The 18731-nt window shown below is 42.8% G+C and overlaps 1 protein-coding gene across 1 annotated transcript in view; it reads left to right on the top strand.

The window, feature by feature from the left end:
• Window positions 1–797: 797 nt before the first annotated feature.
• Window positions 798–18731, top strand: part of LOC140194057 (prospero homeobox protein 1-like) — a 52767-nt gene continuing 34833 nt past the window's right edge. The window contains exons 1-3 of the mRNA XM_072251437.1: window positions 798–2420; window positions 6964–6969; window positions 15669–15770. Of these exons, the coding sequence (XP_072107538.1) occupies window positions 798–2420; window positions 6964–6969; window positions 15669–15770 (1731 nt within the window). The remainder of the gene's footprint in view (window positions 2421–6963; window positions 6970–15668; window positions 15771–18731) is intronic.

Genomic DNA, 18731 nt, shown 5'->3' with positions numbered 1-18731 from the left:
TCTTGCAGGCATTCACAGTAGAATGAAGAAATGTAATGAGAAACAAATAATAATAAATAAATGATAGATAAATAAGTAAACGAATAAATTTTAAATACGGAGTTGTAGAATCCTTGAAAGTGAGTCCGTAAGTTGTGGAATCAATTCAGTGTTGAGGTGAGTGAAGTTATCTACGCTGGTTCAGGAGCCTGATGGTTGAAGGGTAATAACTGTTCCTGACCCTGGTGATGTGGGACCTAAGGCTCCTGTACACCCTGCCTGTATTAGTGAAAACAGGTCTTTGAAGGTGTCCATGGACCCTGTGACTTGTAGGACCAGTTTCTGTGCTATATCTCTCCATGCCTCTGACTCTTAAGAAAAGTGAGGACTGAAGTGATGACCTGGTAGAATTCTTTAAGATTGGATATAGGCATGTTTCCATTGCAAGAGTGTTCAAAATCTTCATGTTGGCAATGACCACCAACATTCCAATAAGAAATCCAGGAAGAAGGATGAGTATGACCTCAGTTCAGACCTGTTAGCTTGAATGGTCTTGATATTTGTGAGGTAGTTGCTGTAAATGCAAAATACATTCTCTAAGAAAATAACTTTCTTTTCAAACTATTCAGGTCTCCTGATCTTCCTCTTCCTGACTTTGAAAGGATGTATCCGTAGTGCTTGAATCTGTGGCAATGCAGGAATACCTCAGCTCATCTCTCCTGTCCTTGAAGCCTGTACAAAGAAGCTTCAACTTGCAAGTCAGAACTCCCTTTAATCATTGTGTCCCTAGGCAAGGTGGAGAACCCTCAGCTTATGCAATGAACCTCAACGTACCTGAACAGAATGCAGGCAATTCCAACAACGGCTACGTGGAGGGAAGTCAGACAAATCCGCTTCATGCGCACCTGAAAAGGAACACCTTTGAAGATCCAGTGTCATCCTACTCCAGCAGGGATATTATTTCGCAGTTTCTGGAGAAATCCTCCAAGAAGAAGAACTCAGCCGATCATGAGCTAATCTTCTCCGCAAAGAACCTGTCCCGCTCCACTGCTGACTCATTCCAAGAGGAGAGCAACAGTAACTTCTCCAAAGACAGTGGGCAGGACCCTGGCTCGTCTTTCGCTCAGCATCCCTCAACAAACCCAGGTGAAGGGGATCGATTGTTTAACGAACATTTGCAAGCAAAGAGGGCGAGAGTGGAGAACATCATCCGTGGAATGAACAGTTCTCCGACTGACAGCCTTCACCACAGTGAGCTCGAGAGGGAGGGGGGTCAAAGGCGAGGAAGCCTGAACCTGTGCAAGGAGAACAAGCGGAAGCAGAGGCTCCCACAGCAGCAGCAGCAACAGCAGGAGCAGAATCCCGGGAAGAGCCCTGGTCTAGTTTCGTCCCTCAAGCAGCTTAGGAGAGAGGAGTGCCATAGGCTGAAGCAGCAGCTTCAAGAAATGCAGGGAAGGCTTCATGAACTTCAGGAAAAGTTTTTCCAGGTATACGATACCAGTGAATCGGAGCACGAGGACCAAGAGGACGCATCTGACTCCTGTTTCCATTTGGCTAGTACTGAGTACGGAGAAAATACCATGGAAAAGTATCACGGTGACCTTCCAGGCATGCACCAGAGTCCCTGTATTGACCACATTCAGACAATTGGCCATGAGAAAGAAATGACAACCGGAAAGGAAGCAAGTAAGCATCATGATGCGGACAAAAAATTCAACCGTTGTAATAGTTATGGTTTCTCTTCAGTGGAGAGTGGATATCTCGCAGAATCTCTGAAATATGAGCTGACCAATGCAGTGGCTCACATCGTAGACTCGGCCGTACAGTTGTTCTCTGTAACACCTTCCCCCACTTCTTCTCAGTCATTTCAAAGCTTGCCGGCCTCCAGGTCCAAGAGCACCCCACAAAATGGTAATACAACCCTGAGGATGCCGAGTCATGACTTCCAGTGTCCCTCAGACCCAGTGACGATGCATCAGTACTTTGACAACTGTCAAAACCCTTGTACAATCCAAGCTCATGATCAGACGGAAGCAATACCACTGGTGGTGAGGAAGTCACCCCAAAACCAATCTAATCTTGTTGGTCCAATTATTAAACAGGGCTGTCAAATGCCGCATAACAAACCACCATTAACATTGGTTCTGGACTCCCAGATGTCTCTGACTGAATTGCCTGACCCCATTTTGAGATACAACATGCAGAATTACATAGGACATACCTTCGCTGTAACTACAAAAGACAATGTTGCTTCTAAGCCAATGTGCCTTTCATGGGACACTGTCAAACTGAGGTCAAAGGTTACCTCGCACCACACAGCCCACCAGTTGTATCCAGGTTTCCGGCAAAAACCGCCACAGAATCTCAATCTTTCTCACATCAAGTCCGAATGCGGGGAGCTGCGATCCATGGTGGACATCACTCCATACTCATCGGCAAACGTATCCTTTCTAAATGTTGTCTTGTGTAGTTACAGAACGTTAGAAAAATCTTGCATGTGTTAGACATGGTTGGAATTTCACTCCATGCATGCAAACTTCACCACCATCACAGGTAGATAGGGACGTAAAGAGAGATTTTGATACATTAGCCTGCATGAATCAGGGCGCTGAGTACAGGAGTTAGGATGTTATGCTTAAGTTGTACAAGACATTAGTGAGGCTGAATTTAGGTTATTGTGTGCTATTCAGTCACTTACTCACAGCAAAGTTATCAGTAAGCTTGAAAGGGTGCAGAGAACATACACAGGGATGTTTTCAGAACTTGAGGACTTGAGTTACAGGGAAAGGTTGAATAGGTTTGCATTTTAATCCCTGGAATGCAGGAGGACACAGGGAGATCTTATAGAAATATACAAAATGATGTGGGGTACAAATAGGGTAAATATAAGCAAGCATTTTTCCTCTCAAGCTGGGTGAGACTAGAACTAGAGGTCAGAGGTTTATGGTGAGAGATGAAATATTTGAGGGGAATCTGAGGGGAAATCTTCACTCAGAGGATGGTGCAAGTGTGGAACAAGCCTCCAGCAGATGTGGTAGAAATGTGTTCAGTTGTAACACTTAAGAGGGGTTTGGACAGGTACGAGGATGGGTGGGGTTTGGAGCGATATGGAGATATGGTCCAGGTGCAGTAAAATGAGACTAGGCATAAATATGGGTCAGCATGGAGTAGATGGGCTGAAGTGCTGTAGTACTCTATGACTCCCTCGTGATTACTTCTTATGGTGTCAAGGAATCCCATTTCCTTTTCCTCTGGCTTCCCATCTTCTCTGAATGATTTTGATACTTCAGCGATACTGAAGCAATACTGTTGCCTCACAAACTCCAACCAAGTGCATTAGTTTTCCTGAAATTAATTACAATTACATTATTTATAACTGTGGTAATCAGTACACCAACCTAATAAATTCATTCTTGGGTATTAGACCTAGATGACGTGACTGGGCCAATGGTGCAGAACCCAGGTCAAACTACACGACTAATAAAATAAAAATAAGAGCAGCTATTTTTACACAGCATCTTGCATTGAAGCTTCAGATAATGCTTTGGCCACAAAATGAATCATACCACTGCAAGCATTTATAAATTCTGAGGAGCTCTAGCCGATAACACTTATATGATGTCAAATAAGCAGATATTGGGGTAAAGGGACTGAGGCACTGTGGTTATCTTATAACCATATAACAATTACAGCACGGAAACAGGCCATCTCAGCCTTTCTAATCCGTGCAGAACTCTTACTCTCACCTAGTCCCACTGACCTGCACTCAGCCCATAACCCTCCATTCCTTTCCTGTCCATATATCTATCCAATTTAACTTTAAATGACGACATCGACCTGCCTCAACCACTTCTGCTGGAAGCTCGTTCCACACAGCTACTACTCTCTGAGTAAAGAAGTTCCCCCTCATGTTACCCCTAAACTTTTGCCCTTTAACTCTCAACTCATGTCCTCTTGTTTGAATCTCCCCCATTCTCAATGGAAAAAGCCTATCCACGTCAACTCTATCTGTTCCCCTCATAATTTTAAATATCTCTATTAAGTCCCCCCTCAACCTTCTACGCTCCAAAGAATAAAGACGTAACTTGTTCAACCTTTCTCTGTAACTTAGGAGATGAAACCCAGGCAACATTTTAGTAAATCTCCTCTGTACTCTCTCAATTTTATTGACATCTTTCCTATAATTCAGTGACCAGAACTGTACACAATACTCCAAATTTGGCCTTACCAATACCTATACAATTTCAACATTACATCCCAACTCCTATACTCAATGCTCTGACTTATAAAGGTCAGCATACCATCTTACCATGTGAATAAGCCAGATGGCTAGACACTTGCTTCTAATGACTGAGTTTAAAAAGAATATTTTGATAAATGTTACAACTGAATATTTTATATAGGAAAGAAGCCACGGCCTTTTATGGATTGGGATAGGCCCGACACAAAATGACTATTTGATTAAGACAGTACTACTCGAGCAAAATGCTGTCCCAGCTTCAATTTGAATGACCACAGGTAGCAATTGTCCCAGTGACCTTAAACCTCATCAGAAACTTTCCGCTAGCCCTCCCTTGCCTGTCCTGCCTCCTAACCGTGGCTCCTTCTGAACTTGAGCTCTTAACAAGCTTCGAAGTTGATATCTCCATTTTACATGTCTGACCCCCTTCTCCCAACCGCTTTTGCAGAATCAATCAGCCACGCTTAACTAGCGACGGTCAAACTTCAAAGTATCTATATCTTACCATATACAAGATTCACTTTCTTGCAGTCATTCGCAGTAGAACAAAGAAATACAACAGAATCAATGAAAAACCACACAGAGGTAAAGACTGACAAACAAAAGAAGACAAGTTAAGAAATTATGAAAAGGAACAAATAGTAATAAATAAATAATGCTGGGAACATGAGTTATATGGTCCATGAAAGTGAGTCCATAGTTTGTACATGATGTCAGAGTTGAGGTGAATGAAGTTGTCCACACTGGTTCAAGCTAATTCTGATCTGAAATAAGATGATGGTTGCTTGGTCAGTCAGTGGTGAGAATATTGAAAGAAGGCAGCACAAGAAGATGGGTGGAATAGAGACACAGTCAGAAAGGACAAAAGCAGCGGCAACAGGAATGGATGGGACCTGCTACCCACCTTGCCTCAGTCCAAGGTCACTTATCTTTGAGTGAGTGCTACATCTGTTCCAGTGTGAGTTCGATTACCTGGCAGAAGCAGTGCTGGTAGCTATTTTCCTGATCCATCATCTACCTCAGGAATGTAGCCAGGATGCACTGCATGGACTTGCTCCCACTTGTCACTGCTTGACATTATTGCCAGTAGAGCTCAAGGAACTTAAAAATAAAATTTCGCTAAAATAAGGTGGTACTTACGACAGCTAACAATCTGGAACTGATTCAGTCCCAGCCCGCAATACTCTCAGTGCTGACAGGGCTTGTCTATAGTGAAATCATCATTTGGGTTGGACCAGAACACGTTCCACACACACCGGAGAGTTATGCCATACTCCTCAGTTATTTTATATGGTACATGACACATTTTCCAGTTTGAGAAGGAGCTTACCTCTAAAGAAATGGAGATGTGAAGGGTCTCAGTAGCCACCACTGAAATGACTCTTGAATTTTCAATGATAACTGTCCATCTATCCCTTTGCACGGCGGGGTGGGGGGAGGGGGTGCTGGAATATTCCTGGGACTACCCTCTGCATTATGTTGCTACAATCAGCAACCTAGTGTAAGAAGGTGGTTGATGTGCACCAAGTGAGAACACAAGAAACAGACATTAAGTTAGACCATTTGGCCCCAATGAGCAACACCTCATATTCTGTCTGGCTCGACTCCAACCTAATGGCATGAACATAGATTTCTCTATCTTCTGGTAATTTCTCTCCCCTACTTCTCTCTTTTCCCATTTCCCATTCTGGCTCCCTTCTTACCTTTCTCTTCTCCTCTCCTGCCTCTCACCTCCCTCAAGATAGAGATTTATATACTTTAGGATATTAAGGGATTCAAGGGTAGTGCAGGAGAGTGTCATTGAGGTATAGCTTCAATGGCAATCTGATGGAACGATGAGCTGACATTGAGGACTAACTGGTCTAATTCTGCTTATGTTTCTTACATTCTCCCTGGGGGAGTGGCGTGTATGAAGACTTACCCTTTTCAGCATTCCTGGAAAATAGGAAGCTGTTTATTTCAGTCCATAAAGCCATAAGGTATAGGAGCAGAATTAGGCCATTTGGCCCATCAAGTCTGCTCTGCTATTTCATTATGGCTGATCCATTTTCCCTCTCAGTTTCAATCTCCTGCCTTCTCCCTGTATCCTTTCATGCCTCAACCAACCAAGAATCTATCAACCTCTGCCTTAAGTATACCCAATGACTTGGCCTTCACAGTGACTTGTGCTTCTATTATTAAAATGATTATAAATGGGAGGAGGTATGGAACATGGCTACTATGTGAAAGTTAATGTTGTCTGATCTCCAACTCTTTTCCTTGCCTTTTGTATTAACAAAAGAGGCATTTTTCCTAAATTGGCATCCTTTAAGAATGCTTTGGAGGGTAAATCTTTCAGTTACTTGTTTACAGATGCCAATTTAATGAGGCAAATTCCATTGCAGATGCCTGGCCACATTTCTGGATCCAGTGTTCATGTCAAAAAATACGAGGCACTATTTATTTGGTGTCACAGGTACATCAGGTGAAAAGGGGCAGGAGAGGCGGAAATGAAGAAACCCCCTGCAGGGATGGGTGGAGCACAGCGGGCAGTTACATTTTAGTCTAGTGCTTAGGTGAAATTTAGTACTTTATACTTTATTGTCGCCAAACAATTGATACTAGAACGTACAATCATCATAGCGATATTTGATTCTTCCTGCTCCCTGGATTACAAATTGATAGAAAATATTAAAAATTTAAATTATAAATCATAAATAGAAAATAGCAAAATGGAAAGTAAGGTAGTGCAAAAAAAACCCGAGATGCAGGTCTGGATATTCCACAAGCTTATTCCATTGGGAAATAGTCATAGTCATAGTCATAGTCATACTTTATTGATCCCGGGGGAAATTGGTTTTCGTTACAGTTGCACCATAAATAATGAAATAGTAATAAAACCATAAATAGTGAAATAGTAATATGTAGATTATGCCAGGAAATAAGTCCAGGACCAGCCTATTGGATCAGGGTGTCTGACCCTCCAAGGGAGGAGTTGTAAAGTTTGATGGCCACAGGCAGGAATGACTTCCTATGACGCTCTGTGTTGCATCTCGGTGGAATGAGTCTCTGGCTGAATGTACTCCTGTGCCCACCCAGTACATTATGTAGTGGATGGGAGACATTGTCCAAGATGGCATGCAACTTGGACAGCATCTTCTTTTCAGACACCACCATCAGAGAGTCCAGTTCCATCCCCACAACATCACTGGCCTTACGAATGAGATTGTTGATCCTGTTGGTGTCTGCTACCCTCAGCCTGCTGCCCCAGCACACAACAGCAAACATGATAGCACTGGCCACCACAGACTCATAGAACATCCTCAGCATTGTCCGACAGATAGACAATAGACAATAGGTGCAGAAGTAGAGCATTCGGCCCTTTGAGCCTGCACCGCCATTCTGAGATCATGGCTGATCATCTACTATCAATACCCGGTTCCTGCCTTGTCCCCATAACCCTTGATTCCCCTATCCATAAGATACCTATCTAGCTCCTTCTTGAAAGCATCCAGAGAATTGGCCTCCACTGCCTTCTGAGGCAGCGCGTTTCACACCTCCACAACTCTCTGGGAGAAGAAGTTCCTCCTCAACTCTGTCCTAAATGACCTACCCCTTATTCTTAAACCATGCCCTCCGGTATTGGACTCTCTCAGCATCTGGAACATATTTCCTGCCTCTATCTTGTCCAATCCCTTAATAATCTTAAAGGACCTCAGTCTCCTCAGGAAATAGAGATGGCTCTGACCCTTCTTGTAGACAGCCTCAGTGTTCTTTGACCAGTCCAGTTGTCCAGACCAGACAAGGTTTCATCCGGAAACATTGATAATTTATTTCCGTCCACAGAGGCTGCTCGACCTTCAGAGTTTCTCCAGCGCCTCAGAGGCAGCTTGCTGATTATGGGAACAGGTTCAGACTTTTCAGATAGTTAGTAACTTCCTGTCCTGAGACCTCAGCTAATTGAAAACATCACAGCAGATTCAGCCGATTCAATGACATTCTCTACTGCCTGGACAACAGTTCTGCATGCAAGAAACATGCCCTTTGGATATACTTTCCATCCACCTTGATACTCCTGCGCCCTGGTATGTACCCATCCCAAGTCCTTGGAGAAGAAAACAAAAGCAATAATATATTTGAGAGGAAAAGAACAGCAACTTTAAACAGAAATCCATTAAGTGAATTGTATTCTGAAACTGAATTGCAAAGTCTTTTGTTTTCTTGTTTGCTTAATATGTAAATAGACATCATTTCATTAAAGTGGATGAGGCATCTGTAAATGAATGGAGTGTATTGCTATATAAAAGAAGGTTCTCTGGTGCTCACAAGGAGATGTGAGTGGCTGTGAGCCTTTCATTGCTACTTGGTACTCCAGGCCCACTATTGTTCCAGCCAGTTTCTGATGCTAATGCAGGCAACATCCGCTCCTTCCCAGCTGCCAATATCCCCTTACATGCTCAATCACAGAGGAGCAATGAAAAATATACAAGGTTACATTTTTCTTCATTTAACAGGCAAACGCACCTCTCAAATTATAATTTCAATCAAGGTTTACAGCATCACAGAAAGGGTCAAAAATGTTAAGTGGGTTACACAAACAAAATGCTGGAGGAACTCAGCAAGTCAGGCTGCATCTGCAGAGGGTCCAGTCCTGTAGAAGGATCTTGGCCCAAAACGTCGAAGTTCAAAGCAAATTTATTAGCGAAGTATGTATATGTCACCATGTACTCCCCTGAGATTCATTTTCTTGCAGCCATTTGTAGGAAAACTAAGAAACACAATACGAGGGGTGATTGATAAGTTTGTGGCCTAAGGTAGAAGGAGTCAATTTTAGAAAACCTAGCACGTTTATTTTTCCTACATTTACACACTTAGTCCAGCGGTCGTGGAGCATACGGATCCCTTCTTTGTAGAAGTCGGCATCTTGGACCTCCAGAAAGTGGTCCACAGCAGGGGTGATTAATAAGTTCGTGGCCTAAGGTAGAAGGAGATGAGTTGCTAACTCAAACTTTCTGCATTTTCACTCAAAGAGTTGAACTGCATGTGCATGTAATGAGAGCCCTATAACTCATCTCCTGCTACCTTAGGCCACGAACCTATCAATCACCCCTGCTGTGGACCACCTGGAGGTCCTAAACGCTCTTGTTACATGCACGTGCAGTTCAACTCTTTGAGTGATAATGCAGAAAGTTTGAAGTTAATATCTCATATCCTTCTACTTTAGGCCACGAACTTATCAATCACCCTTGCTGTGGACCACTTCTACAAAGAAGGGATCTGTATGCTTCACAACTGCTGGACTAAGCGTGTACATGTAGGAGGGGACTATGTTGAAAAATAAATGTGCTAGGTTTTCTAAAATTGACTCCTCCTACCATAGGCCACAAACTTATCAATCACCCCTCATAGAACCAATAAGAAGTTATACATAAACAAAGACTGACAAACATCCAATGTGCAAAGAAGACAAATTGTGTAACTATAAAACATAAATAGTAAATATGTAACACTGAGAACCCGAGTTGTAGAGTCCTTGAAGTCCACAGGTTGTGGAGTCAGTTCAGAGTTCAGGCGAGTGAGGTTGTCCACATTGGTTCAGCAGCCTGATGAATGAAGGGTAATAACTGTTCCTCAGACTGGTGGTGCGGGACCTCAGGCTCCTCTTACCCTCTGGTAAGAGAGCATGGCCTGGATGATGAGGGCCCCCGATGATGGATGCTGCTTTCTTGTGGCAGGGCTCCTTATAAATGCGTTCAATGGTCGGAGGGCTTTGCCTGGGATGAACTGGGTTGTATCCATCACTTCCTATAGCTTTTTCCATTCTTGGCATTGGTGTTTCCATTACAAGCCTTGATCCAACCAGTCAAGATGCTCTCCACTGTGCATCTATAGAAGTTTGTTAAAGTTTTAGATGACACACCGAACCTATGCAAACTTCTAAGAAACCAGAGGCGCCGTTGTGTCTTCTTTGTGATGGCACTTATGTGCTGCTTTTTCTCCGCCACAGGGTGCTGTCAGACCTGTTGAGCTCCTCCAGCATTTTGTGTGTGTTGCTCAAGGTTTAAAGCATCTGCAGAAACTCTCGTTTTTAAGTGGGTGACAGTCTGAGTTCATATATGGATTCTTCAGAAGTGTTTTGGATCCCGCATGATCCTATAATGATTACCTCAAAAATCTCTAATGAGTTAATTAAATTTCAATGTGTAGCCAGGATAATGGTCACCAGTGTGAAGATGATGGATTGTGTGAGAGGTGCTGAGTAACGGATACAGAGCGTTGGTTGGCATTTACATTAAAAAAGACTCTGAAAGAGGAATGGAGGATTCCATTTATAAATGGAGGCAACACCCCCTTCAAGATATTTCAAAATGCTTTAAGGTCAATTAAATAGCTTTAAGTGTTGTATTGTTGGTAACACTGTCAATTTGTACACAAAAGCTGTGATAAACAACATTGTGACAATTACTAAAAATGTACTGTATTGCGCAGTCAGTTGAAGGATAATTATCACCAGGACCCTGGAGATAAACTTCTCCAGCCTCCTTCAGCATAAGGCCATGAAACCTGTTCTGTTCACCCGGTCACCAGAGGGGGAAGATGGATTTTGGGTTGAATATTTCATTTGAAAGACAGTGCAGTATTTCTTCAGTGATGACTTGTGGTGAGAATGCACAAAGCTTATGAGCAGCAGCTGAGGTTTAACTTGACAGAAAAAATGAATGCACCAGGTGTGTGTGTGTGAAACTACACAAACTGAGCTGAGAGCAATTTCACTTTCTGTGTGTCTATATTCTGTAATGCAGGAATATTCTAAAACTAGTGATTAAATTCCTTTCCTAGAGTTCTGTTTGAACTGTTTCATCATTCCCAATGGATTATCAAGTCAGGCGCAGTAAACCCCAATGTAGCCTCTTCTGGTGAGATGACCCATTCCACTTGTGCTGCCCTTGCAGTAAATATGGTCCAACTGTGTAATGTACTTCACAGATCATTCATTGACGACAATGCATTAGCCAACAGGTTGGAGGAGGGGTGAGATGAGTGATTCACTGGAAACAGTACAAAGAACTACAGGAAATAAAACTTACTCAAAGAGCAAACTTTGAAGTACAGTGTGAGTAGAAATTTACAGTAATTCTGTCAACAAAAGCAGAGTAACTTTTGACAAAAACCGCAGTGGGTAGACGGTGACTGCATTCAAGTTATGTGCACAAAATTAATCTCTGTCAGTAACGGCAGCCTGGTCACCGAGCTGGTCTGACAGGGGAACTACTCAATCACCTCTACTTTTTTATGTTTGCCGCAATGGCTAAGTTCAGTGTAATAACATCTTTATATTTATTTATTTATTGAGATTCTGCGTGGGATAGGCCCTCCCGGCCTTTCGAGCCACGCCGCCCAGCAATCCACAATTTAACCCTAGCCTAATCATGGGACAATATACAATGACCAATTAACCTACCAACAGGTACATCTTTGGAATGTGGGAGGAAACCAGAGCACCAGGAGGAGACCCATGTGGTAACGGGGAGAACATACAAACTCATCACAGGCAGTGGCGGGAATTGAACCTTGGTCTCTGGTACACTACTGTACCGCTCCAAATAAAAAGAACACTAATAATTCAGTAATTAGACTAAGTAAGAGGCTATTTTTAGTTGGTGTGCCTCCCATCTTCTGGAGGGTAACGATAACAAGATAATTACAACAAAGGTTCCCATCGTGAACTAAAATCTACCCTTACATTAGTTCTAAGCTCTTCTCAACAGAATCATCTCACAGAAAATGACAGGGTCTGTTATTTTCTAACCTGTCATTATAAAGTACACTTGAGAGTGTGCCTAAAATATACTCGACTCACTTTCAGAGGAGATTAAGTCTCGTGCCTTAAGTCCACATTCATAAAACCTATCTCCATCCATACATACACTCAGTAGCTACTTTATTAGGTACACCTGCTTGTTAATGCAAATATCTAATCAGCCAATCATATGGCAGCAACTCGATACATGAAAGCATGCAGACATGGTCAAGAGATTCGGTTGTTCTTCAGAGCAAACATCAGAAAAAGGAGGAGGAGCTTAGGAGGATTAATGGCTCCTAACGGCGACTCCTTTGCTTGCGTCTTTGGAAACAGCTCTACTTCCCTTTCACGGTTCTTTTGAAGACCCTGACCTGGAGTTACACACTGACTACAGTCCTTTGCGGGAATGAGACCCGCTCTCGGGGTTTCACGCCTGGCCGTTATTCAGCACGCCAAGTGCTCAGCTCGCCTTCGGAAGGCTGAGATTTCGTGGCTCTGGAGACGGGGGGGGGGGGTTGGGGGGGGCGGTGCGGTGGGAATCAAAGGTTGGTGTCACGGCAGGAGATTGGTGTATTGTGGGAGATGGAAGATCTAAGGCTGCATGCCCGGAGACCTGAGATCTTTGGGCACAGAGCTCGGAAAAAGCAACGCAATGGACTTTTAACATTGTAAACCAGAGAAAAGTTTGTTATGTCTCCCCTCTTGCTGTAAAACAGAGACACTCCTTTCTCCCTTATTAGGGAGAGAGAGAGAGCTTGTGGTATGTCGAATACCGGGTGAACAAGTAGTCTTTGGAGTACTGCAAGTCTGTGTCTTTGCTGTTGCTTTGCTCACGCTTGAGTGCTCGGTGGCGGCTGCCGATGCTTTTTTTTTGCCGGTGGGGGAAGGAAGGATTCTTGCTTGCTGCCGCTTATGCGTGGGAGGGAGGGGAGCTGGGGGGGGACTTCGGGGTTCTAACATTTAACTGTCATTCATTCTTTGGGGGCACTCCTCCGTTTTCGTGTGAAGAAAAAGCATTTCAGCATGTATATTGTATACATTTCCCTAACATTAAATGTGCCTTTGAAACCTTTTAATGGGGAAGAAATGTGACTTTGACTGTGGAATGATTGTTGGTGCCAGATGGGGTGTTTTGAATATCTCAAAAACTTCTGATCTCCTGGAATTTTCACATACAACAATCTCTAGATATTACAGAGAATGGTGTGAAAAACGAAGAAAAAATTCCAGTGAGCAGCAGTTCTGGGGGTGAAAATGTCTTGTTAATGAGAGAGGTCAGAGGAGAATGGCCAGACTGGTTCAAACCGACAGGAGGGTGACATTAACTCAAATAACCACAACAGTGGTGTGTAGCAGAGCATCTCTGAATGCACAATGCGTCAAACCTTGAAATGGATGGGCTACACCAGCAGAAAACCATGAAAGTACACTCAGTGACCACTTTATTAGGTACAGGAGGTATCTAATGAAGTGGCCACTGAGTGTATATTCTAGAATATTCTATATAAAGATTCTGAATGAATAGTATCTCCAGACCACAGCAAGATTCTCAGTTTGGACACTCCAATTCTGTAAGTCTAAAGATGGCTTTTGCTGGTGCATTATAACTGGAATATTCTGGCCTTTTTTAATTACACCTATCAAGTGTGTTGAGGATTTCAATCGTTTCAGGCAAGAGGGGAGCATAGATGGAAATTCAGGTGACAACAGGAGGGAATTGCAAGCAATTCAGGTTTTTTTTTAAAAATATGGATGCGTCTTCTAGTTTTTAGTCAGTCTTAGTAAGACACTTAAATTCACATTATAAAGCTGCACATAAAAAACTCAAGTTGATGTTTCAATCAAAATGCATATGTCAAGTTATTTATACTTTATTTACTTATTTATTTTTATTTATTGAAATGTGGTGCAGAACAGGTCCTTCCAGCTCTTTGAGGCACGCCATCCAGCAACCCCCTGATTTAAGCGTAGCCTAATCACGGGACAGTTTACAATGACTAATTAACCTACAAACCGGTACGCCTTTGGACTTCGGGAAGAAACTGGAGCACCCGAAGGAAACACACATGGTCACGCGGAGAACGTACAAACTCCTTACAGAGAGTGGTGGGAATTGAACCAAGGTCGCCCGTACTGTAAAGCTTTGTGCTAACCACAACAAATATGGCAAGAACAGCGCAGCAAACATTTCACAGCGATCACACCCAAATGAGACAAAACAAATGAAAAACATAATTTCCAACAGAACCAAGTTTCTTGGGCTGGACTAATAAAGTTCCAGGGTTGCATTTGAATGTGAGAAAGATGCATACAACCAGTAATGATGCATTATTGAGATATTGGGTGTTATATAAAATCTTCTAACACCCTTAATAATAAGACATCCGTTAGTCTTGCGAGACCATGGATCTGTGGCTGGAAAGTCTTCACTCTCCAGGGCGTGGGCCTGGGCAAGGTTGTATGGAAGACCGGCAGTTGCCCATGCTGCAAGTCTCCCCTATCCACGACACCGGTGTTGTCCAAGGGAAGGGGAAGGGCCGATACAGCTTGGCACCAGTGTCGTCGCAGAGCAATGTGTGGTTAAGTGCCTTGCTCAAGGACACAACATGTTACTTTGGCTGGGGCTCGAACTCACGACCTTCAGGTCGCTAGTCAAATGCCTTAACCACTTGTCCATGTGCCCACACCCTTAATAAGCCCAAGCATTATAAAGAGTTGATTACTGTGCTGTGCCAATGGCTTTTAGGACTGCCTGGTAAAGGAAGCCATTGAAATAAATCTAGAGGAAAAGAATTTTAACAAAGACAAAGGTCTCGCTCTTTGTAAGAACTGGAATTTGATGTTACACAAGGTGGGAGAGCAGAAACCTGCTTAGATGGGGACTAACAAATCAGGAGGGATAGACTACGGGGGTATAATATAAATGGTAAGACTTTTCCAGTGTGGAAAATCTGAGAGATCTTGGGGTTCGTGTCGGGCATGACATGCCAAGGCATCATCCCTGATGAAGATGGCAGAGTTTGTCATAAAAACTTTGGTTATAATCAATACTTGTACCTGGCTGGAAGCCTGAGAAGAATTTATTTGCCATATACGCTGGGAAAGCACTAGATCCTTTTCTGATTGCTGCCTGTTACACTGCTGGCACTTAGGCAGCAGTGAGGGTCCCCCATCTCTGTCTGTCCTTGGCCATCTTCTCCATTGTGCCCCACATGTGGTTCAGGGTCCTCATTTCTGCCTCTATGGTATGGCACCAAGTTGTATTTGGTCTCCTGCGTTTCCTCCGCCCTTCAGGCGTTACAGGACACTCAAGAACACGATATGTTGATTTACCTGAAATGTTGTCTTCTGGTTTGACTCTTGAATTCTAGTAACATGAAGCAGAGTTATATGTGTCCCGAGTTTTGAAATAATACCTTCTAGACTGGGGGGGGGGGGGGCTGCACCTTGAGGTCCACAGTCTCCTTGGTTAATGGTAGGGGTCCACGACAGAAAGAAGTTTGGCAACCCTGTTCTGGACTCTTTTACTTTTGGATGTGGGTGGGATGAAATCTTTGAAACAGGTATAAAAAATTATAAATCATTGTCAGTAGATAGAAGGGTCATTTAATGCTCTCTTGTCAAATTGATTATGATTGAATAACCTTAACCAGTCTTCTGATTCAGGAGGGATTAACACCTAATCACTTGAAAAAAGCCAAGCTGATGTTTTTCTATACTCGATACCCCAACTCAACCACACTGAAAACGTACTTCTCCGATGTTAAGGTAGGGAAAAATCTTCATGGCACTATCCAGTTAAGAACAATTGAGAAGAATGTAGCACATTTGAAAGAGACTTGTGTTTTAGAGATTTACATGATAAAGGACAGTGGGTTGGAGACAATGCATTTTGGAGGAACATGTCTGTCTGTGTCATATGTTGTGCTATGCATGAATCTCCAATATTTAGGTATGTGGCAGCCTTTAGTTTGAAGGCCAAACATCTTTAAAGCTGGGATGACTTTGTTGGAAATATACTGAGCCTCATTTGTTTCCAGTCTCAGTGAATGACTGAACCACTCAAAGTCCCGATGAACCCTTAGTTTACTGGTGGCATCAGGTAATCCCTTTTCCTTCTGTGTGACTTGTCACCTTTTTGAAAGATGGTCACTCCATCTACAGCAGGACAAGTGGCAAGATCTCTGCTGGAGCACTCGCATTGCTGGGCAAAACACACAACAGGGGATGGGCACGATGAGACAAATTCTCAGGTGCAGAAGGGTGATATCCCTAGCAAAGGGACAGAAGGGTAAGGGATGCAAGTGCTTGCAATACTGTGAATCATTTAGAACAGGGATTCCCACCATTTTATGCCATGGACCCCTACCGAAGACCCCAGGTTGGGAACCCCTGACTTGCAGTGCCTATAAAAAGTATTCACCCCCTTGGAAGTGTTCATGTTTTATTGTTTTACAACATTGAACCACAGTGGATTTAATTTGGCTTTTTTGACACTGATCAATAGAAAAAGACTCTTTCATGTCAAAGTGAAATTGAATCTCTATAAAGTGATCTAAATTAATTACAAATATAAAACACAAAATAATTGATTGCATAAGTATTCACCCCCTTTTAATATGACACACCAAATCATCACTGGTGCAGCCAATTGGCTTTATAAGTCATATAATTAGTTAAATAGAGATGTGTTTTTGGAGACCTGTGTGCAGTCAAGGTGTTTCAATTGATTGCAGTAAAAATTCACCTGTGTCTGGAAGGTCCAACTACTGGTGAGTCAGTATTGTGTCAAAATCTACGCTGCAAAGACAAAAGAACAATCCAAACAACTCCACAAAGGTTATTGAAAAGCACAAGTCAGGAGATGGATACAAGAAAAATTCCAAGTCACTGAACATCCCTTGGAGTACAATTAGTTCAGAATATGGCATAGCTGTAAATTTGCCTAGAGCAGGCTGTCCTCAAAAACTGAGTGACTGCGCAAGAAGGGGACTAGAGAGGGAGGCCACCAAGAGACCTATGACAACTCTGGAGGAGTTACAAGCTTCAGTGGCTGAGATGGGAGAGACTGTGCGTACAACGATCGTTGCTTGGGTGCTTCATCTGTCGCCACTTTATGGCAAAGAGAAAGCCACTAATGAGAAAAACTCACATGAAATCTCAGCTAGAGTTTGCCAGAAGGCATATAGGAGTCTCTGCAGTCAGATGGAAGAAGGTTCTATGGTCTGATGAAACCAAAATTGAGCTTTTTGGCCATCAGATTAAATACTACGTTCAGCATAAGCTAAACACCGCACATCATCAAAAACACCATCCCTACCGTGAAACATGGTGGTGGCTGCATCATGCTGTGGGGATGCTTCACTGCAGCAGGCCCTGGAAGGCTTGTGAAGGTAGAGGGTAAAGTGAATACAGCAAAATACAGGGAAACCCTGGAGGAAAACTTGATGCAGTCTTCAAGTGAATTGGGAGAAGATTTATTTTCCAACAAGCCAATGACCCCCAAGCATAAAGCCAAAGCTACACAGGAATGACATTAACAAAGTTAATGTCTTAGAGTGGCCAAGTCAGAGTCCAGACCTCAATCCAATTGAGAATTTGTGGCTGGACTTGAAAAGGGTGTTCACTCATGATTCCCATGCAATCTGACAGAGCTTGAGCAGTTTTGTAAAGAATAATGGGTAAAAATTGCAGTGTCCAGATGTGCAAAGCTGATAGGGACCTATCCACACAGAGTCAAGGCTGCAATTGCTGCCCAAGATGCATCTATTAAATACTGACTTGAAGGGGGTGAGTCATTATGCAATCAATTGTTTTGTATTTAATAATTGTAATAAATTTAGACCAATTTGTAGAAATGTGTTTTTTACTTTGACACGAAAGGCTCTTTTCTGCTGATCAGTTTCAAAAAAGCCAAATTAAATCCACTGTGACTCAATGTTGTAAAACAATAAAACATGAAAACTTCCAAGGGGAGAGAATACTTTTTATAGGCACTGTAGAACAATAAAGTTCTACACTAAATATTAGAAATGCTTGAAAAAAAATCACATTATCGTTTTATTGTGGTCTCTTCCTTTTGACCTCCAGGCTGTTAGTGCGATCTCTGTTTTCCTGCATCACTGATTCTGGAGGTCAATGCCAGGCCATGTGTTAAACTCACTTCCCTTCCTCATCCCTGCTATTCAGTGTGAGAGAATCTTTGAGCACAATGGGAGACTAATCTCGGGTGTCTGACTCAATTCCGTCATGGCTAATTAACATTACTGTTTCTTTGTGTAAAAAAAGAAAACTTCCATGGCTTTATTTTCAAAATGAATAGCTCACCTTGCATTCTCAAGTAATGAATTTTTAATAATTCATGCCTGGATAGTTGCAGGTAATTTCCCACTCTGGACAGCAGATGGTGCTGTTCTAGGATTTCTTGGTTGAAAATTCATGGTTTGCCATGCGGGCAAGCAGGGATCCATTACAACCCCTCCCAACATCTGCTTGCGTTCTGGGCCATTTAAATATTGTGGTAAAAGTACAATGGCACACCAACAGTGGGGCAGCTGCACTGTGCAAATATTAATTCTTTTATCTACACTGCTTTAGCACAATGGATCAGACCTTTCATATTGCAGTAAGACTAGGTCATTCAACATTGTGTCACCTGTTGCTCTTCGTCTGTGCACCGCTAATTCACATTGGCTTCATATCCCAGAGAAGTTCTAGGACTTTGCCAAA

Source organism: Mobula birostris, chromosome 1 (genome assembly GCF_030028105.1).
Source record: "Mobula birostris isolate sMobBir1 chromosome 1, sMobBir1.hap1, whole genome shotgun sequence".
In the NCBI taxonomy this organism is placed as follows: domain Eukaryota; kingdom Metazoa; phylum Chordata; class Chondrichthyes; order Myliobatiformes; family Myliobatidae; genus Mobula; species Mobula birostris.
This window is presented reverse-complemented; position numbering and strand designations above follow the sequence as displayed.